General features: G+C 36.9%; 1 protein-coding gene across 3 annotated transcripts in view; it reads left to right on the top strand.

Annotated features, from left to right (window-relative positions):
- The window catches only part of TNPO1 (transportin 1), a 56,978-nt gene that overhangs the window by 13,605 nt on the left and 20,562 nt on the right, over positions 1 to 22,811 (top strand). For all 3 annotated transcript variants that reach the window (XM_021381451.1, XM_021381453.1, XM_021381452.1), the window contains exons 4-13: positions 3,195 to 3,344; positions 8,347 to 8,453; positions 9,364 to 9,497; positions 10,457 to 10,538; positions 11,275 to 11,397; positions 14,203 to 14,321; positions 16,943 to 17,003; positions 17,631 to 17,799; positions 20,810 to 20,962; positions 22,069 to 22,294. In XM_021381451.1, the coding sequence (XP_021237126.1) occupies positions 3,195 to 3,344; positions 8,347 to 8,453; positions 9,364 to 9,497; positions 10,457 to 10,538; positions 11,275 to 11,397; positions 14,203 to 14,321; positions 16,943 to 17,003; positions 17,631 to 17,799; positions 20,810 to 20,962; positions 22,069 to 22,294 (1,324 nt within the window). The remainder of the gene's footprint in view (positions 1 to 3,194; positions 3,345 to 8,346; positions 8,454 to 9,363; positions 9,498 to 10,456; positions 10,539 to 11,274; positions 11,398 to 14,202; positions 14,322 to 16,942; positions 17,004 to 17,630; positions 17,800 to 20,809; positions 20,963 to 22,068; positions 22,295 to 22,811) is intronic.

Raw genomic sequence — 22,811 nt, 5'->3', positions numbered from 1 at the left:
TACATAACTACTGCAAGTGGACTAAGAGAAGTGATTCCTTTTTTATAAGGCTAGATTTGGTTTCATTGAAGTGGTGAGCTAATCAGTTGCACTTGTTTCATCACTGCAAAATAACACATTGAAACTGTTCTGACATCACTGTTAGGTTTAACAGCAAGTCTTCCTTCTGACAGTCTGCAAAGAGGTCATGGTGTCTTCCGGCACCTACCCTCATGAATAGAAGACACCATTTTTCAGCTCTTACTCTGTGAAGTGAAATAAACACCCATTAATACCTAGCTTCATGACATCTTGTCCACTCAGGTAGGATTCTAACCTAACACCATGCCACCCATGTCTACCATAAATAATTTCACTGAAGAGAGTAAGAGACTATATATGGCTTTATAGTGTGATGCACTTCTTACGTTTTCTGTGTTGCAGCCTTTTTGTTAGCTTGCTTGGACTTTCGAGTGTACTACAGAAGCCTCACTGCTTTCACATACGTACCTGTGTTGTACAGGCCCTGATTAGAGGAGGCAGGGCTTTTTGAGAATGCACTGTATTTCTTAAAAACACTGTTGTAGTCTTAAAAGTAGCTGATATTTGTGTCTTGCAGGCATGCATCAATTCTGTGAGGCATTAAAAACTTGAACAAGCACTAACGCCTTTCAACAGAGTTTAAAACCTACTGGGGATCACGTGATGTTTGAATGATACAGTTTTACTGTAAAGTGAGACATGTTGGGAGGGAGATTCTTCCACTGATAAATTTATTTGGCACCAAAGATGCTAGCAAATGCCAGAGGTCTGCTTCACTTTCCTTTTTTCTTGTATTATATGTTCTTGTCAACTCTGTACTTTAACGCTGACTAAGATAGAAGGAGGCAAGTCTGTGATCTTTTTGATGGCTGAAACATATGGCTGACAGAATTTATCACAGAATCTCTGAAGACTAAAAAGTGTCTTATTCAGCTCTTAGGCCATCTGCCTGTAATACTGGTGTTAAAGAAAAAAACTCCATCTAGACCTGTATTACTGTTTTCTGACAATGTAGCTGTTAAGTTGTTGAACACCCTGGTTTCTGTAAATATATTTCTTCAGTCATGTCATACTCAGATTCTCAAACTCAGATTCTGACTGTGGTGTAGTTTTAGAAATGCCTGAGTATCATATTCTGTGCTGTTTCTTTAACTCACGTAGTATGAGTCTACTTAGCAGTCTCTTTAGCCTATCTTCGTGACCTCTGCTTGCTACTTCAGCATGGTGGTGATTGGTTTCGCTTTTTGTTTTTAATCTTTCTCCCTTTTATTGCTTCTTGAATTCTCTGCCATTTGACAGAAGTGTGACTTTCAGTATGAATCCATTGGGATCTTTGTTGCAGTTCAGTGGTATAAGTACTCATTATGAAAAGTAGTCTTACTATTTCCTTTGCTAAAGGAATGGATTTAAGATGCTTCATACTGTTGAATTCTGTAGGTGTAGTCCATAATTAAAAAATGGTGCTGAAGTTTTGCCTTAACATGGCCTTGATTTTTACCAAAAATAACCAGCTAGTCTTAATACTCCTCATGTGAGGATTTATTTATTTATTTTGTACCTGTATCTTTACTTAGTTAAACTGGGGCAATTGCCTTTTTTTCTTGTGATCATAGCCACACGTTCTGGAGAATTAATTCTTTTCCTTAATGGAGTGGTTTAGCCACTACAAGAATAAATTATAGTGAGAAAGTATTAATGTACCGTATTCTAGTCAGACTTTTTCATCACTTTTGGAGGACTGGATTTCTTGCAGGTGTGTTATCAATGGATTACAGTTATGTAAAGCAATCAGAGTTTGAAATATTAGATTGATGTAATAGTAGATGTAGAGATTTTCCTTCTAGTTCAGTAAGTCAAACCTGAGACCGATTAAGCATTCAAGTGAGAGCTTCCTTCATTTCGTCACTCTCCACCAGAACCTTAGTGATGGTAACTTCAAAACTTTGAACAAAATAATGAAATTATTTGATTTGATTTGGCAAACCGTAGTAATGCTGTTTGCCACAACTCATAACCAAGTTCTGTGATTGTTAAAAACTCTGTCTGCACATCCATTCTCTAGTAGTTTTGTTTAAAATAATAACCCCCTTTAGCCCTTTTTTCCCCATCTTCCAGAAAAACCATTGGCCCTTGAAATGCAGTGAAACAATGCTTATTTTTGCGCTGTTTAGAGGTTGGTGGGTATTTAAAAACTGTGCTATGGATGAAGTTACAGAACTGCTTCAAATGTGCATGCAGAATGTTGCTTCCTAGTTTATAAAGCTATTCAACTCGATGTAAAAGCTGTGTTGGTAAATCACGATGTTTATAGTTATGGAACATGAAAAACAATGCTTCTTTAAGAAAATATCAATGTAGAAACCAGATTAAAGAGTACCTGATGGCTTTCTGGTTTTGGAGCTTAGATAAAATCAGCTGGTTAAAATGAACTTCAATTTCTGAATAAAACCTTCATTTCTGGGAAGTACTGCTTTCATTTTAACTAGCCCAGATCACAATAGATTACTTTTCCAACTGGCAGTCAGATGTCATGTGTGTAGCGAGAGTCCTCGTATTGTGATGCAGTAATTTCAGTATAGACATACCTTGTTTTTGAAAGATGCCTCTCTTATTTTGCTTAGCTTTACTTCTATTTGGATATTTATAGTTTCAAAAGCTTGAAATAGATCTTATGCAAGCTGTAATTCTTGATGCAAAGGAAATTTGAAGGCTTATTTCTTGCCCAGATTGGAGGTCAGAGGACTTACTGCACAGTGCCTGTGTGATATGTTGGCATTGTTTTGGTGAAAGCTGGGTTGTCGTCAACTTCTACAGTAACAGTATTACAACAAGCGTGTCAGCATAATCAAAATGTTTCAGTATCTTCAGTTAACCAATTTCTTGTATGAATCTCCTATATCTTGCAAATTTAGATGTATTCCTTGCCTGTATCTGTAGAAAACTTGAAAATGTTGAAGAGGCAATACTGATATTTCAGTTTTGAATTAACAGAAATACTGGATTCTGAACCTAAAAAGCTTTGATATATGAATTGGCTGGTGTAGTTGGTGGAAGATATAAGGAAATAAAGATTAATATCTCACTTGAAGTTTTATTCTTGTTGCATTGTTGTGAAAATCTACCTTATCCTATGAACTAATCCAAGTTTGAATGTAACTTACTTTCTGTTGTAGATGAACCAACACGTTCCTTGAGTGGTCTCATCTTGAAGAATAATGTAAAAGCACATTTTCACAACTTTCCAAATGGGGTAACTGACTTCATCAAAAGTGAATGTCTGAACAACATTGGTGATTCCTCTCCCTTAATTAGAGCTACCGTAGGTAAGTTTGCCCTTGTTGATATCAGTAACATTTTCAATATGCAGAATGTCTAAGTTGGAGCTTCATTAGTGAACTAAAGAGTTACTGAAATCCTAAAGCTATTTGCTTCTGACAATTGTTGCAATTTCACAATGTTCTGATGCTGATGGTCATTTTCAGTATGAGTAAATGAAAGTCATTTTTGCTTCCTGTTAAGTTGATTTACCAATTCAGTTCATGTCTACTGAAATATAACTAAGTTTTCTTGTATCTACTAAAACTTAGCTTTGTTGCCAGTTTTTTGTACCTGAAAAGATGAACAGAGTAAGAATTTGACTGCAGAATTACTTCAGCATTTCGCTTGCATAAATTAAACATTTCTGTTAGCTGCTTTCCTTCTCCCTTTCCCACATCCAAATACGCGCATATATGCACGCACTCTCAGGGGACTTGTTAAAATTACTATAATGTGTATGGCATGCATTCAGATAACAAGCTTTTGCTTTTCAACATCTTCTGTCAGAAAACAGTAGATAAATTAAGCAGATCAGAATATTGGCTAAAAGAGTGTGTTTAGGTTTGTTTGGTTTTTTTTCCTAATTATTTTGCTACATGAATTTTTTAATTCCTAACATGACTAGTGCACTTCTTCTGTACAAGTCTGCATGATTGTTATTTATTTCTAGATAGAGTTGCTTTTTTGCCTGTTCTTTGAGAATGTGATTTCCACTAATTACTTTAGTAATTGTAGTAATTTTCCTCATCCACTCCAAAAAGTAGAAAAAAAGGGTAAAATAAGCATTAATGACATACTTGATTACAAAAGCAAGAAACAGAGGAGGGTGCCAGTTTAGGGGAAAAAAAAAAATCAGCTCATATCAGCTGACTCCTTTTGGCTCAGCAAGCATGTGAAATAATCTACCAATTACTCCCTGAGAATTTTTTCTTTGCTTTTTCCTGTCTTTTGGATTGCTTTTTCAGACGTTTGGATTATTTACTTTGTACTATAGAAAAATGCCTATCTCTTAGGGCTTTTCTTGCTATCTCATAACTTTTGAAGCTGCTTTACTATGCATTTAATAATGCCTAATTTCTTTTGTAGCTGTACGAAGAAGTCTTAGTGGCACGTATTTTTGTGCTTTTGGGTTGTAGAAGTCCTATTTACTTGTCAGTTCAGAATAATTGTCAGCTGAGTACAGTGGAACTGACCAAGGAAAATATTCTAGCTCCATTTGGATAGCTGTCTTAGGATTGATTGGTGATTATTGTTGGTTTTCTCATTTGTTTTTTTTTTTTTCTGTGGGGTTGTTTATTTGTTTTCAAGCAATTCTTCTTTGAGTTCTTCCAGTAGGAATTGTTTGTGGGTTAACAGTTTAATTACTGTTGAGCTTTAAGTGATCTTTGCAGGGAGTATTCAGGTATGTATGAACTCAGAAGATGTGTACCAACTGTTGAACTGTATGCTTACATAAGGGTTCCTATTTATTGCCTACTTTGCACCTTCCCCTATGAAATAATTAAATACTGGATCCTCATGGGCTTCTATCTTAATAGTGAGGTTTGTCCAGTACCCACCAGCATCTTGATACCACCTGCACTGCTTGTTGGCATTTTCTAGTTGGAAGTGCGTACAGGTTTTTGCTGTTCAGACACTGTCAGTTTAATGGGTCACCCGTAAATAGGATGTCTGAAATTCTGAGAGGAAGAGAAGAGAATGCAGCAGCATCAAAATACCATCAGAGAAAAAGTAGTGCAGCCTTCACTCCTTTGTGGTCTTTGACATCTAGTGCCATCCAGGCAAGAGCTTATACCTTATGAAGAAGATGGAGGCAAGCTAATCAGTTTCATTGTTTAGCATTTCCCTGTTCCTAAGCCCTAAGTGAGTAACCATGTGAAACTTCTCTGTGTGGTGTGGTGCAGGTTTTAAAAACCCCTGTGCCAATTTTGAATTGTGGATTCAAATTTTAAAAAGACTGCTACATGTGTCGAGGACTCACAAACTTGCTAGGAAATGAATGTATCTATTTAGGAGGTGTTTATGACAGTTCTTACATCTTTCCAGGGATTCTATTTTGGGCAGGCCCTGCTTAAAAGATAACAGTCAAAATAGATTGATAACAGTAGTGGCAGGACTGAAGAAGCTTCACTGCGGAAGGAAAATGAAAACAAATGATTGCCTTCATGGGTGTGATTTTGTCATGAAATTCTTTAGATTAAGGGTTTCAAAAGTAAGATTTTAAGAGCTACAGAGGCAAAGTACCACCCAAAATAAAACAAAAAAGAAGCAACCCAGCCTTCCCCTGTTGCTTTCATAAAAGTATGGAGATTAGCTGCTTTTTCTTTGTGTTCATTTATCTTATTTTAGTGTTGATGCTATGAAGTAGGGTTGCCTGTAATTGAAATAGTGAGGAAAGAGAAGCTATCGTGACAATTACAGTTATATTTTTAACAATTTCTGATATCCCTCTGGAGTTTCTCACATGCTTGGTGCTCTCCTAGCCAAACAGCTTTGTTTGTTAGTTTCACATTTGTCAAGTGAAATAGCAAAAGATTCTGTAATGCTGATTTGAATTTCATTACACATCAAAGAGCGTATTTGTAAAGATTTTTAGTTTCAGATTTCTAACCTTGCAGCTTAGGTTGCTGGTTGGAAGGAAGGCTCCCTTTAGCTGTCAACTCTTGCTCAAATACATCAGAAGTCAGAAACTGCTAAGCTTAGCGTTTCTTTAATTTGGTTATTCATCTGATGTCCACATTTCTGCAACTTAGTGTCATTGAGGAACTACAAAAGCTAATGTCTGGTGTCCTCTGTTCCCTGTTGGCCAAATAGAGCCAGAGACAGAAGAAGTTTCACATTTGAAAGGAGACAAAATGCATTAGAAGTCCATGTGGATTTTTTCTAATATTAACATAATTATCTAAAACTTAATTTATATGCCTGTTTCCTCATTATTCTTAAAGCCTTTTGCTAAACTTCAAATGTTATGTAGTCTTTGCCTCAAGTTGCTTCTTGCGTGCACATCTCAAAGTATTTCCTCTTAAGTTATCCTGCCACTGTCTGGAACAAGCCTTCTTGAAAAATGCTTATAGTTTTCCATTTGCTTGCCCTCTGAAAGCACTTCTAGGACCTTTTCCAAAGCTACCAACCCATTTAAGACTTAACATGTGATTTCTCTCTGTTGTTGGTCCAGAGGAGTTTCAGGAATTTCATTTGTATGTTTGCTTCTGAACCCATGTTAATTCTGCTAATTTGTGCCAGTTCTGATGTAGGGAGACCGTTTTGCAATGTAAGTAAGTACGTTCTCTGGGTTCAAGAACATTGATTTATTTTGTTCTTTTTGTGAAGTTCAGTTTAACTACATGAGTCAGCAAGTTGACCTTGCAGAAAGGAAGGTTAATAGTATCCTGGGCTGCATTAGTCAAAGCACATTAGTCAAAGTTGAGGGAGGTGATCCTTCCTCTTCTATTCAGCACCAGAGAGGCCGCAGCTGGAGTGCTGTTTGCAGTTCTGTGCCCACTAGAACAAGACAGACCTGGACATACTGAATACCATCCAACAAAAGGCCACCAAGATGATGGAGGGGCTGGAGGAAGGGCAAAAGACTGATCAGCCTGGAGAAGAGGAGGCTCAGGAGGAATATCATCAATGTATATAAATAGCTGAGAATGCAAAGAGACTGGAGCCAGACAAGGGGCAGTGGTTACAAACTGGAACACAGGCAGTTCCTCCTGAGCACTAAAAACTTATTTACTGTGCTAGTGACAAAGCAGTGGCACAGGTCGCCCAAAGAGGCTGTGGAGTTTTCATCCTTGGAGATTTTAGAAGTTACCTGGACATGGACACCCTGCTTCAGGTGTCTCTGCTTGGGCAGGGGTTGGACCAGGTGGACCCAGAGGTCCCTGTGCAGACTTGCAGGAATCTTTTCTATTCAGTTGCAGCTATCAAAAAAAAAAAAAAGGCAAACAAACAAAAACAAAACAAACAACCAAAAAAAATAGGATAAAAATGAGTACTGGGAGCTGTATAATTGTTTTTTTACCTCTCATGATTCATATTTGCCCATTGCCTTCTTGATTTTTCTAGCCTTATTGCATCATTGGAAGCATGATGCAAAATCTCTGCAGTTACTTTGTGTCATTCCCAGAATGTCTTTTGCTCTGTAATGTTGACCTACATTATTGTCTGCTGAATAAGAATTTTAACGTTTTACCCAAAGGAGGATGGTATATGGTGATTAGTTCATTGAAAGTGGTTAGGAAAGGAAAACTTCTTACTTGGAAGATTATTAGTTGTAGTAATACCACATTCTTTAGTGCTTGTACTTATTAGAGGTAAATGTCAGTGTCAGTGATAAATTATGCTGCCCATTTCATTATGTCATGCACAAAGTCAGTACCTAGGGAGATTTCTGTGTTCCTCTCTCCTAATTCAATTTTTCTGAGTTTTCTGTGTGTGCTGGAAATGGAATTAATGACTCATTGGGCTGTCCCGTTTGTTTGCTGGATCTGAATCAGCCAACCTCTAGAGCTGATCTGGGGATGACCTGATGTAGTGTGCAAGCTCTTACTAGGTATTTCAGTCTTAGCGTTTCCATAATTTTTATGTAAACATGCTTAAGTTGTGTGTTCACAACTTCACTACTAGGTTTTAAGTTTATTGAATGACAACCAATCTGATGTGCTTCCTTTGTTCATGCTTTTGTAACGTAATAAGAGGTGTCTTAAGTGCATACTGTGTTTAGTAGATTTACAGCCAAACCTGTCTTAGTGTTTGGCCATGATTAATTCCTTAATTGGAATTGCTTTATGCCTGAGTTCTCATGTCCTGAGCCCTTTGTGGTGAGAGGAAGGAACAACCAACCTTGACATTTCAAAGCCTTTCAAATACTATTTGTGATTAAATATACTTCCTCTTTTTATGCTTGCCATTTCTTAATTGCTTTGTTCTTCTAGAAAAGGAAAAAAGAAGTACAAAACTTGAGAAAATTATATCTCATTTCCCTCATTCATCTGTTTCACTTAGGCATTCTGATAACAACCATTGCTTCAAAAGGAGAATTACAGAATTGGCCTGAACTTTTACCAAAGCTTTGCAGCCTGTTAGACTCTGAGGACTACAATACTTGTGAGGTAAGGAGAATTACTCTGAAATAGATTATCATCTGAAATTGATTATTCTTATCTCTTCATAGATACAGTGTATATGAATGATATTCTGTGGCTGCATGTGCATACATCTATGGTCTCTTCTGATAACAGTGGCTCAAATTAGACACTTATTATTCTACCTACATGTCTTACCCTTAACATTCATTAAAATGAATTTGTTTATTTTGTATAAATGCAGAATTAAGGATGGAGATGAATTGTCAAGACATCTGAAATAGAAAGTGTCCTGTCTGGGGTTCCTAATCATTTAAGTAAATCATCATCACATTCACCTTGAATTTTCTTACTTAAACACGTAAATTGTTCATTGTTCATACAGCTTCATCTGGAAACATAATCTGACTTTCTGTATCAGGCTAGTGTGAAATGAACTTTTTTATTCAGTGTGTATGAAGGAAAATAATTAAATACCAGCCTAACTGTTTTAAACTGTGGAGGAAAAAGTCTTGTCTGATTTTTAAAAAATAAAAATCTGTGAACACACAATTTTAATTACTTGATACTGTCTCCATAAGTGTGTGAAACATTTTGAATAAAATAATCCTTTTGCTGAAAAGGCTGGTCCAATGTGCCATGCTGTTATGTAGTGTTTTGGTGCTGTTTTCACAAGAAAAGAAGAACTACCTTTTAAGCATTTTTAAAAATACAACTGAACAGATGAGCATTGAAAGCTAAAATTAAAATTAGCACTTATCAGCCGTTCAACCATCCTGAGATCTTACAGATAAAGGTGTAAAATATTAAAGAAAAGGCCTAGAAGTATGTTTCGATTTTACTCCAAATTTAGCTCACCACACTTACTCTAGCGTTGTGCTGAATTTGCTTTCTTCAGAATGTGAAACAACAAGTGTATGGCTTGTTTTTTAAACAGGGTGCATTTGGCGCTCTTCAGAAGATATGTGAAGATTCTGCTGAAATTTTAGATAGTGATGTATTGGACCGACCACTCAATATCATGATACCTAAATTCTTACAGTTCTTCAAGCACAGCAGTCCAAAAATAAGGTAGGTTTAAATGTTGTACTACAGATCCATGTTAAAATATTATTTACATGAGCAGCAAAGTCAATGTTTTATAGATCTGTTTAAAATACTCTGATTTTAAAAAGCTAAGTGTATTAAGTTCTACCCACCACATTAATTTTTCAAAATATTCAAAATGTCTTTGGTATGGAATATCATACACTGATGGTAGATTTAAGAGGTGTGTGAGGGAGTGAAGAGGGTTGACCTATTAACCAGGTAGGTTAGCGTGGCAATTACTGGTGCATAGGATCTCTGTGCCTTCTTACATTTACTTGCTTAGGATCATTTTATAAAAAAAAACTATCTTACATGCTTCGTTTGTTCTGTAATGACTGCAGCAATGGAAGAGTCAAAATACCATTTGCTGATAATGGTTTCTGAGTTCTTGCAGGAGAAAGTTTCTGCTTTTTTTTTTTTTAAGCTGTCCCAAAACTTAGAAACTCTGTGTCTTTCAACACGATCAAATTAAATTGGAGGTTGGACTGTGTTATCTCCAGAGGTCCCTTCCGACCCCTGTGATTCTGTGTTTCTATGGAAGGACTTAATCTTTTCACTTGAATACTATACTAAACTATTCTAAATAGCTAAAAGTATGACATAGGAAGTTTCCAGAATTTTCTTGTTACTGCTGATGTCTATTAACAAAAACAGTGGCACTTACCCTGAAATGAGCCAGCAATGTCCCCTTACTGCAAAGAAGGCAAGTGATGTTCTGAGCTGCATTAGCGAAAGTACTATCAGTGGGTAAGGGGCATGATCCTTCCTTTCTACTCAGCACTGGTGTGGCCACACCTGGTGTACTGTGTCCTTTTCAGTCTTACCTCTACATGATCTTTCATCATGTGATTTGATTCTGAATGTTTTTTTTATATTTATGTACCGTTTAGAAAGTATTTATAAGTCACTGAAAATGTATATTCTAACTGCTCTGTTTCTAGATCTCATGCTGTTGCATGTGTCAATCAATTTATCATCAGTAGAACTCAAGCTCTTATGATGCACATAGATGCTTTTATTGAGGTGAGTGAGCATTCTTTGTTGGGTGAGGCAAGATTAAGTCAGATTGCATGTCTGATTTACCAAGAGTCTTAGATAATGTTTTATAACTGTCACTACCTCTAGCCTCCCTACTTTGAGCTTCCTGTTCTTAGCTTTATATGCACCCTTTGCATTCAAGTTTATTTTGTATGCTTGTGATCCAAGTTGAAAAGTCTAAATACTCTCTCAGCATAAAAAAATTTTGAAAGATATTTCCTTCTCATAAGTTCATAAGAGGAAACTTATTTGTATAAAGGTGCAGAAGTAATGACATCAGTCTGTCACTACTGTGATGGAGAGTTCAACATGGGTATCATCATGTCAGTCTGTATGGGAAATTGGTGTCTTTGAGTATTAGTACTGAACGTGAACTGGAATGGTGATACTTTAGGTTATCTGAAGTATTTGATGTGCACCAGTTGCATCTTGAAGCATGGCTTTAGAACTTTTAGGAAAAGAAAAAGGCAGGAAATAATGTTCTTATGCCAGTATCTACCATTACCCAGTGTTTTGGTCATGAGGACTATGTGCATTGAGAGTCTGAAAATACGATTTGCTCTAAAGAAAATGTCCGTAAGAAGTAGTACAGTATTCTCAGGTGTAAGAATGGAGGGTAACAATTATATTTTCGTATACCTTAGTTTACCAGTAATGTAAATTTAAATACAAGTCGAACAAAATGAATTGAGACTTCTAAACTGATATTGCTTTCCAATAGAATCTTTTTGCACTGGCTACTGATGAGGAGCCTGAAGTACGAAAAAATGTTTGCCGTGCTCTGGTAATGTTGCTGGAAGTTCGAATGGATCGCCTTCTTCCTCATATGATTAGTATAGTTGAGGTGAGTCTTATTTTCTGTGTTGCATGCTGGAACTAGTTTGGGGTTGCAGAAATAAGTACAAATAAAAAACGTTTCCAAGGAATGCTTTTCCTTGGAAAGATGGTCGAACTGCTCATCCTGGAAACCATTTTCAGGCACATGAAGGACAAGAAAAACGCTATGTGGACATTGTTCTGGGCAGCCTGCTCCACACGTGCCTGCTTGTTTGACAGGATCGACCTAATAGTGTTACCACACAGATAATCCAAGATTGTATTCTCATTATACCTGGTATTTTGTTGCTGAGAAGACTGTTATACTTCCTTTTTGCAAAATACAGTAGTAGTGAATTTATGTTCTGTAACAAAAAGACTAGGCTTTTTTTTAAATGTGACTACCATGTACAGCTACGGATTTCACCGGTTCCATGTGCATGTAGATGTGTGCAGATCTAATACCCCAGAACTGTGACTATTTTTTAACATTCAGTTGAAGTTGCTTTTGCTGCTTTGAAGCTTGACAATTTCTAATCTGAATGCTGCAGATAGAGGCTGCTCTGATTAAGTGAAGGAAGTCTTACAAAGAGACAAAGTTGTATGCGTATAATGGTCTTCATACTAATGGAGAATCAGTTTTTAAACTATTAAGAATATTTATGATCCAGTAGTGATTCTAATACCTAAGATCTTGGCCAGTATTGTGCTTTTAAAACAGACAAGCTTAGTGCTAACTTGTGTGCCAAGTTCCTGGAGCATAAGGGAATGGTTTTGTTTGGGTTTTGGTTTGTTTTAGCATGCACTTCCGGGTGTGCAGAGGCAGGTGGGTGGGCTCTGTTTCTCTTGTTTTTGTCTGAAAAGTTTATAACAGATTGTGTCAGGCGTAGACCCTAGGTTTTCAGTTATTAAATTACACTTATATGTTCATGGCCAATATATATCCAAACTTGTGGATCATAAGATCTCTCTCAGTAGAAAGTCTAATCTTTTTACATATAGTACATAATGAGATTACTTGTAATAAATGAATAGTGTATTGATGATATGAAGAGGTAATGAAGAAATGTTGCTGCAGTCGTAAGATTGCTTGCATCCTGTTGCTTTCTTCAAATAAAGACATGTCTGTTAACACTCGGGGGGGAAAAAAAAAGATACCTCTTTCTATTTCAACTTCTGGGAGGCTTGTAGAATGATTAGAGTCATAGAATGATTTAGGTTGAGAAAGACCAGAAAGACCTTCAAGATCATCAAGTCCAACCAGCCACTTGACATTACAAAGTCCACCACTAACTCACGTTCCTATGCACCACACCCACATGTCCCTTAAATACATCCAGGGATGGAGACTCCACCACTGCCCTGGGCAGCCTCTTCTAATGCCTTTCCAGCCTCACTGTGAAGAAATTGCTCCTGATGTTCAATCTAAATCTTCCTGTGTGCAACTTGATACCATTTCATTGCATCCTATTGTTTGTCACTTAAGAAAAGACCAGCACCCAAGACCAGCATCCATCTCACTGCAACCTCCTTTCAGGTAGTTGTAGAAAGCAAAGAAGTTTCCCCTCAGCCTCTTCTCCAGACTAAGCAACCTCAGTTTCCTCTCATAAGTCTTGTTTTCCAGTCCCTGCACCAACTTCACTGCTCTTCTCTGAATGTGTTCTAGCAGCTGTATTTCTTACAGTGAGGGGCCAAAAGCTGAACACAGTTTTGAGGTGGAATCTCACCAGTGCCAAATGCAGAGCGACCATCACTTCCCTAGTCCAACTGGTCACACTGCTTCTGATACAGGCGAGGATGCCTTTGGCTCTCTTAGCCAGGTTGGCAGACTTCTGACTCATGTTTAGCCAGCTGTTGACTCCCACATCCTTTTCTGCCAGGCAACTTCCCAGCCACTTTCCCAAAGCCTGTACCACTGCACTGGGTTGTTATAACTGAAGTGTAGCACCTAAAATTTAGCCTCGTTGAATGCCATATGACTTAGCCTGTCTAGATGCCCCTGCAGAGCCTTCCGAGCCTCAAGCAGATCAACGTTTTTGCCCAACTTGGTGTCATCTGTGAACTTGCTGAGGGTGCGCTCAATCTACTCATCAAAGTCATTGATAAAAATGTTAGAGGAGGCTCTGATACTAAGAAACCAACCAAGTAAGTGGCAGTATGGAAAATCGTAAGAGTTACTACTTTGGTTATTGCAAGCATCTTCCTAGCATTGTTCTGGCAGTTGTCTGGAAGAAACTGATTTAGTAGTGGCATACTTAGACATTCTGTTTATGCTGATATTTCATTATATTTTTATTTAAGCATGATTAAAGTTTTGTAGCAAGCTTACAGATTTGATAATGAGTCTATGAATTACTGTTCGTGCTAGAAAACTCTGAGACTTTGGTTTGTTATCCTCTTAGGAGTTCTACTTACTCAGATTGTCACATCATCAGATTTTGGAAGTAATAGTACTGGAATTTTAAAGTATTTCCATTTTAAATGTAAACTTGTACCTTTTTATTCAAAAGTGAAGGGGGAGTAGTTTCAGAAATTTATATGTTCACCAGAAACTTCATTATGTTGAGTCTCTTGTCTCTATCTTCTTTGTAATGATGTTCTTACTTAAGCAATGCACAAACTCAGTCTGAATCATACAGGATTAAGAAAAAAGTCTCTTAGCTAATTCTCACCATAGCCTCATGTAGTCTCCTAAGTCTTTCTTTCCACCTTACCAAATAAACAAAAATACTTTGGTGGCATACTTACATTTTTATGGGCACACTTTCCAACACTAGTAGTTTTTTCTGGTCACTCAGAACTTACACAAGTAATTTCTTTTTGTATTGTGCAGTACATGCTTCTAAGGACCCAGGACCAAGATGAAAACGTCGCTTTGGAGGCCTGTGAGTTTTGGCTGACTTTGGCTGAACAACCAATTTGTAAGGATGTTTTATGTCGGCATCTCACTAAGTAAGTATTAGCAATTACAATTAATTGTTTCTGAAATAGTCATCTTTAAACTTCAATCAGCTTGTTCCTAGTCACTCTTCAAAAGACTATCTAGTCTACAGCATACTTAGAAGAATTTTCCTGTAGCTGTTCTTGTGCAGAGTAAAAATGGTTGTGGCACAGAGTTCCTTTAAAAGACTTCTGTTTCATACTTAGCTAGGTGTAGAAGCAACCTAACAGTATTGCTGCAGTGCTTTCCCTGAAGCTGAAGTCTGTTAAATATCAGATGGATACTAAGATATACTGTTGTGTGCTAAACTCAAACAACTGTTGTGACGTTTTCTTTAATATATAGTGTACCATGGTGCATGTGAAGAATTAGCATTGACAACTGCGAGTTTGGGCATCCCAGTGCAATCCTTCTGTGTGTATAGTCATGCCAACAGTTGTCTGTTTGTATAAATAACATAACAAAACAACTTAAGATCACTTAGATGAAGGAAAATGAACATGAACATCCACATTTGAGACTTACATGTCTGCATGTCCACAGCATGGCTTGCAACTTTTTCTAGACTAATCTTAGAAAAACCTCCTTCCTAATAATTAACAAAATTTTCACAGTTCCCAGAAAATGGAAATTCTTTGTGGTTTTTTCTTTTTTTTTTTATGTACACATGAAAGATTTTTGAAAATACTACAGCACTTCTATCTGTGATTTTTGTTCTTCTGGTCAAGATGTGATGAGAAGAAACTGTCTTTCCAGTAGAAATTGTCATTTAGATGTGGAGCGATCCATCAAAAAAAAAAAAAAATCACTTTCATAAGCAATTAGAGGCATAAGAGATTAAAGCATCTACCGTAGCAGTAAAAAAAATAGTAGTTGAAACCAGGAGAACTAATGTTACGATAAATGACTTTTAAGTGTTAAAATGGTTTTATTTAATTCCTGCTCTTGTAGCTCAAACAAAAAAGAATGGTAGCACATAAGGAGCTGAACTCGATCCTTGTATGTCTCTTGAACTTTGGATTTTCTGTGATTCACAGTTCTACCCACCTCCTTTCTGTGACACATCATGTTTACATTGCGAAGTTGACTAGTGTTAAATTTCTTCTGACATATATGAACACTGATGTTGCAACAGCTTCATACTAGATATTTGCTTTATTTTTCTTTAAGAATCTTCTAAGTTTCTGGGGAAAAAATGGATAAAAGTAACAGTATATGAGGGCTGCCTTGAAAGTAATGCCTCCTATTTTATTATCTTGGCCCAGGATATCAGAAGTGGAATGTTAGTAGTATGGCAGTAGAGGTTGAACCTTCCCACCAATATTCTATTACGTTTTGTTACCATGTGACAGATGGCAGCAGAGCGGCAGTCTGGTAAAATGGCGTCTCAAAAATGACATGGACAAAATGGCACCCATTAGCATTCATTGACGCTTGCTGAATGTTTCTGGAGACTAAACAGTGGATGTGAGCACAGTGCGGTGGCAGGTGGTGCGTTTCAGCAGTGGTGACAGTGGGGCAGATTTTTGAGTGTAGCATGTGGGCTCTTGTTCATCACTGGCAAAAATGTTAATGGTGATGCCTATGTTGAGAAGTAAGTTGTTTGTAGCTGAGAATTTGCTCTTTCAAATGCTGTTATTGTGCTCTTCGTATCTGTTGTAGTTTCTATGGAAATAAATAGGAGGCATTACTTTCAGACTGACTGATGTATTTCTCATGATCTTTCAGTGACATGTTTGTTGAAAGCAGTTTTTCTTGTTAGTCTCGTTTGAATGTGGAGCTATACTGTTAATTAATCTCGGAAAAAAACACAAAAAAAACCCAACATATTAAAGCAAGGGTGCGACAAGATCTTCTAAAAATCTGTTCCTGTATCTAACAGTACATAAGATCTTGTTCCATTTTGTTCCCGTAGGCTTTCTTGTAAAATACATAATTTCTGCATACTTCATGAAGTATGCTGCAGAAATGCCAGTGAATTGGTGTTGATCAGAAAGCTTACTGCTCTTTCATTAAAATTTCAGAAGGTGGCATGCCATTGAGGTGCATGAGTATTCTACTGTCCTGATTACCTTCAGAATGAATACTTCTCAGTTGCAGAACATACATGGATTAAGTCCATCACTGGTGCTGGTGCAACATTACTAGCTTATATTAGCTTTTCATACATGTTTGGTTTTGTTTGATTTTTTTTTTTTTAACTTGTTAAGAGGGTTTAATGTAGTCTTCCATCTTCTAGGCTCAGCAAGGTAGGGTTCACAGACACAAGTGAAAATCCCATGTACTGCTGGTGAGAGCGTATTATGGGAGTTTTGAGTTGCTGGTGAAAAGTTGTAGACTTATTTTGAAGAACCTTTCAGAAGTTAAGTTTCATTTCATGAATAGAATAATGTCCTGTTTTTAAGGTGAGGAGCCCACTTGTTAGAAAGTTTGTGAGGTGGAGTTAACACTATTTCAGATTATAAATACTGATGAGCATGAAATAGAGCTTGAGTTTGTATTAGGCTTCTGAGTATTTTGATTTCTTTTTCTTTTGGGTGGAGTTGCAACCAAAATTATGGCTCAGGTAACTGAAAAAATCATTTTGCTTTATTAAGGTGTTATTTTGATATATATCAATATCTTTTTGTAGACTGATACCTGTGCTGGTGAATGGTATGAAGTATTCCGAGATAGATATTATTTTGCTGAAGGTGAGCATCAGTTTTTTTCATTCTGTGGAAATATCTGTTTAGCTTCTGAGCTGTGAATCAGAATGATTGAGTTGATAAGCCGGGTCTTGTCTACCATCTATTCAATGGATAATTAGCTGTCTGTGGAAGGTGTTGTTGGGGCTGTGCCAAATACTAAATGCTATCACTACTGGATTTGTTGGAAAATAATCCATGGGCTTTCCAGCTTTGAACCTGTCCCCTCCCACCCAACTTGGATAGAGCTGAAATACTGTTACCCATGACTCATTCCTACAAGGAAGCCTTTGAAAAAAAAAAAATCAGCATCAGTTCTAAAGCCCTTCTAGGTTGAATTAGATTCTATCCCAGCATTTTAGAGTATGCCTCTGTGCCTTCTAATTCATTCCTATCAGGTGCAACTTCTTATTAAGAAAGCTACTTCATACCTTTACATGAGTTTATCTCATTCCTGTTTTTCTGTGATTTTTCAGTTAAATACTGCAGGAGAATGAAGGAACAGTGGCATTTTTAGTTAGCCCGGCAGCACAAATCTTTCATATGGCTATAAGATCTTGAACTGAAATTAACCATACACTTTTAACTTCCTTGAATAATGTAATTGTACTGATGAAACCATTTTGATGACAGGGGGATGTTGAAGAAGATGAAGCTATTCCAGATAGCGAACAGGACATAAGACCTCGTTTTCATCGTTCACGAACAGTAGCTCAGAAACACGAGGAAGATGGCATTGAAGATCGTGATGATGATGATGATGAAATTGATGATGATGATGCTATTTCTGACTGGAATTTAAGTACGTCAAAGTGATGCTTAAAATGTTTTAAAATACAGTTACTTGTGTAATACAAGAATGGCAGAGAAGATTTTGTGTATGGAAATGCAGATACTGCTTTAGAACGGGGGGAAAAGAATCTGATGTAATTAGTGGTTTGGGTAGAGCAGTGGTGATCGGTCTATCAGTAAGCTTAATATTTCTTATTTTCAGTATGACAGATGGAGCTGCAAACATCTACTTGACAGAGTTTAACATAATTTTAATTCAACTAGATAACAAAATCATGGATCACCTATTCAGCTTAAAAAGATAAGAGTAAGAGGTGTTGTATGTACCTCATGGAAGCTCAGTAATGCTTTCCTTTCCTTCAGTCTCCACTCTAAAACTGGTATATTGTGGTTTTTTGTTTTGTTTTGTTCTTTGAGGTTTCTTTTTTGGAGGGGAGGGGGGAAGGGAATAGAGAGAGCTCTTTTTTCTTTTACCATTTGAACATGCTACTACCCACTGTTATTACCAATATTTATTTTCACATGTAAAAAATGTGCTTCTGACCAGAATAGAGTGTATGAGCTATCAAGAGTGGACATAGCAGTGAGGAATGGTGTCGTAGGGTCTTTACACCAATAGGCCACATGGAAAGGAAGGAAAGTGCCACAAATTGAAATAAAATATTTTTTGTTAGCTCAGGCATAGAAGGTAGTGACCAAAATTCTGGCAAATACAACTTAAGTGTATTTTCTAAGTAGCCTCATTTTGGAGCAGGCAAGGATTTGTCTTCTGACTATATTCCACATTAGATAAATTTATAGGTGCTACTCTTGTTTCTTTTTTGTTTCTACTGCTGACCACCTGGAAAGGAAGAGCAGGTCCTCTACCTGGTTATCCTGGTACTTATCCAAGGGCTGACTTCTCAGTTATGAACTGGAAGACTTAGGCTAGCAAGAAGAGGAAATATGATTTCTTGGGGGCAATAGAAATTAGTGTTTGTGGATTCATTTGATAAAATGTGCATTCTTTTTTTAATCTAGAGAGTCAACAATTAGATTTACTTACATAAATAGGAAATCACACTGTAGGTTTTTTTTGACAACTTCATTGCATGATTTTCAGCTACTTCATTCAACTCCTGAGAAGCCATAAAAATGGAATACCTGATTTTATTGGCTGCCTCACTTCTGGTTCAAAAACTTCTCAAACCATGCTCTTGTTGTTAGACTGTTCTGTTTTTCTCACTATATAATGAAACATATATTGTAGTTTGTTCATGTGGCAGGGGGGTTGGAGTTGGGTCATGTTAGAGGTCCCTTCCAAACCAAGCCATTCTGTGATTCTATTAGAGAGCCTTTTCATCAGTTTTGAGATTCAGACACATCCACATAAAGTTTTGTATTTCTTAGGAAACCCAGAGTTTTCATCACAAACATAACAGTTCTTTGAAGCTTAGGGATCAAACATTTTTGAGGCTTGTCTGATTTTTTTTTGGAATTATTATTATTTGTAAATAAAATAAGGGTATAAATAGGCTCATTTTTGGTAAAGTCTCTTATTAAAAATGTATATAGTTTTGGATTCATTATGCTGTTCTTGTCACTGTTGTTATTAGTTATTGCAGTATTAAATACATATTTTCTGATACTCTTCAGCTATGAAAAGCACAGCTGAAACTGACAGAGTACCTTGTGGTCCAGAGTCGTAGTTAAGATGGTGTGAAATTGAGGAAGAGCAGAACGTTTGGAGAAACCTCCATTGGCATGTGTCATCTGGACTTGGGATAATTTCGATTTTCTGAAATTCAGAATTGGCCCCTATTTCTTAGTAACGTTCTGTATTTGACTTCCAGTTTTAACAGAGAAGAGTCAGCAGTGCAGCCTGACTATTTGCAGCACTGTTTACTAGTAAGACCTGTTAAGTTATTTTGGGAGCAGTCCCTTTTTCTCTAGTAAAAGCTGAAAGCCTTACCTTATGGGGGGAAGTGCAAGTCTTTGTTGGGAGTTTGTGCTGTTAATTATTGCTTTGCAATTGAAATCTACTGTAAGTTGAGGATTCCTTTATTTTGTGCAAATATGTTGGGCTTCAGCTAGAAGCAGAGCAGCCTAATATTTATTCTCTGTTCTAGTAGCTATTACCTCCCATCTAAAACCTACCTATGTCCTATATGGGCCCAGTAGCTGTTTAGATCTAGGTTAGGATTTTTACATGTTACCATATGCTTGTATATTTTGCCCAGTACCTGTCTTGTATATAATTCTGTTCCATCTGGAACTTTTCTGACAGATTAGTGAGGAACTGAGATCAAAATGAGCAAAACAGTGCAATATAAATTCTGTAATATACCCATTCTTTATAAAGTAGCCTTAGTGTTATTTTTCTAGATACGACAGCACTACAGAGAAAACGAGAGTTAGAATTTCTGAATTATCGTTTTAAGATGTTCCTGATTTTTTTTTTGAGCTTTTTTTTTTTGTATAAGTAAGAGATTATATATTTAGTTCAAGGTGCTCCTATTTCTATTAGTGTACAGGAGTTTGTTTTTTTTTTTACAAGAGTTCAGAGCAGAGGCGTGCAGGTTGCTTTCATTCTGTAGGGATTGATGTTGGTTGCCTGGAAACATGGATCATGTTGACATTTTTTTAATCAAATGCTGTTATTTATTTATTTATTAAGCATATTTCTCCATAGTTTCTCCAGTTGTTACATTCCTGTCACAGACCTTTCCTCTTCCTTAGTGTTATACAGTCCTCATATTACGTAGTGATAGAATGCTGCAATATAATGGTGTGGTTTCTGTCAGTGAGCGTTTTAATGTCCCTGCAGTATGTGTCTTTTCAGCAGGTATTTAAGCACTGCAAAACTGGATTTCTAAAAGCTGTACCCTCATGCGAGAGGGGAGGGCCTCACTGTACATTGTAATGAAATGGAAGTATTCTTCTTTCTAATAATGCCCTGAAGCTCCACTGGCAGCTCAAAGTTAGAATGAGGATTATACTGCCTAACCGCAACTGATATTAATGCTGTTAATTCCCCTCAGGGAAATGTTCTGCTGCTGCTCTAGATGTTTTGGCCAATGTATTTCGTGATGAACTTCTGCCACACATCTTGCCCCTTTTGAAGGAACTGCTCTTCCATCCCGAATGGGTAGTTAAAGAATCGGGTATCCTTGTTCTTGGAGCAATTGCTGAAGGTAAGGCAACAGTGAATATCAACTTAGTGAACTTACTGTCTGGTTCTGAGGCAGGTCTGTGATTCCTTCTAGGTACGTTTACTTGTAAGTGTCTTTCACTGATCTAGTTTCAGTGATTAATCTCTACATCTACAAGTTGGTGATGTGGTGCGATTTGTATTTTGTGTATTTGGAAGGCTAAGTAACTTAAGTTTTCTTTTATTCCCCCTTTCTTAACTCTGCAGTATATATTTATTGGCCATTAATTAGGTACTAACTTGATTTGATACAAGTAAAATATTTAATAAACTCGACCCTTACATTTTATTCATTGTTTTCAGAAATGGAAAAGATCATTCTTCTGACTTCAGTGCCCTGAGCCACTTTTAGTGGAACATTTTCAGTTTCAAATATGATAACTTAATTTCCTCTGTACTTATAGGCTTTTTGGCCTTTTGTCTGTCCTTCTGGAACAGATGGAAGAAATACGTTTGGGTCTGTGTCTGCCTGCATTATCATTCTTTTTCCCACAGTGCCTACTGAGTACTTTTTCTTTGTTGCTAAGAAACTTTTTTGTTGGCTTTCATTTCAATTCAAGCAAGGTGAAAGTTAGTAATTCTGGTAAATCTTAATGTACTGTTCTCCTTGGTGACATGAAAGGTCAGCCTTGATGACGTGAAAGGTCAGCTATTATTGCCGGTAAGAAGAAGGAAATTAGATTTCTGAAAAAAATCCTTTTTAATGATGTGATTATTTTTATCAAAGTTGAATCTTTCTGTACTTGTTTCTTTGGTCACTCTGAGTAGACTGACTTAGGACATTGAAGCTTTATAAACTCATTTTATGTACTTGCTTTACTCCATTTAAAAAAGCAGAATTTCTGGAGACTGGGGAAGCACTGAAGCAGAAATATAGTTGCATATAAGTTCAGTTGGGGAGGTTTAACTGTTGTTTATGGTAAGGTTTGTCTTATGACTTAACATAAATTAGACTTGCTTTGTATTTTGTTAAAATGTATGGTTATGCGATAGAAAATGAAAAGAGCCTTTCTAGGAAATATAACTTCTCATTAATTCTGGTATTGAAGTAGCTGGTTTTTTGTTGGTTTTTTTTTTTTTTCCTTACAGGCTGCATGCAGGGTATGATTCCATATCTTCCTGAGCTGATCCCTCACCTTATTCAGTGCCTCTCTGACAAAAAGGCTCTTGTGCGCTCCATTACATGCTGGACTCTTAGTCGCTATGCACACTGGGTAGTTAGTCAACCCCCAGACACATACTTGAAGCCATTAATGACTGAGTTGCTACAGCGTATCCTGGATAGCAACAAGAGAGTACAAGAAGCTGCCTGCAGGTGAGCTGAAGCTTAACCAAAAAGCACTGTTAGTGACGCTGCATTTTCATTGGAAAATTTTTAGTGCTTTACTTACTGAATGCTTGACCTCATTTTGGACATTGTATTGGTTTTTTTCTTTCAAACTGGAGTAGGTTCAGCTTTACAAATTACTTTATTGTTGTAATAAAATTTTAAACATTTATTTGTATTTGTCTTGCACAGTTCGTTTTCAGAATGTATTAATCATCAAGCTAAGTAACTTGTTGCAGCAAAAGAAACCATCTGTGTGACACCTGTTTATTTTCAGTATTAGAATTTTCATTGGCTGGAAATCTGGTTTTTATATGCCTTGGAATCAGATCAACACCGATAACTGTAGAAAACTATCCTAACATGATACTGTTTATAGCTGCCCCAGTATTACCAAAAGATATGAATTATTGTTGCAGGGGGTAGTCCTTTCTCTCTTGAAAGGAAATCCTGTGAGATAAGATTATCTTCTCTGTCTTGTCTGCTTATATTTTAAAAACAAAAC

Source organism: Numida meleagris, chromosome Z (assembly GCF_002078875.1).
Source record: "Numida meleagris isolate 19003 breed g44 Domestic line chromosome Z, NumMel1.0, whole genome shotgun sequence".
Classification (NCBI taxonomy): Eukaryota; Metazoa; Chordata; class Aves; order Galliformes; family Numididae; genus Numida; species Numida meleagris.
The sequence above is the reverse complement of the archived record's forward strand: the minus strand, read 5'-3'. Positions and strand labels throughout refer to the sequence as shown.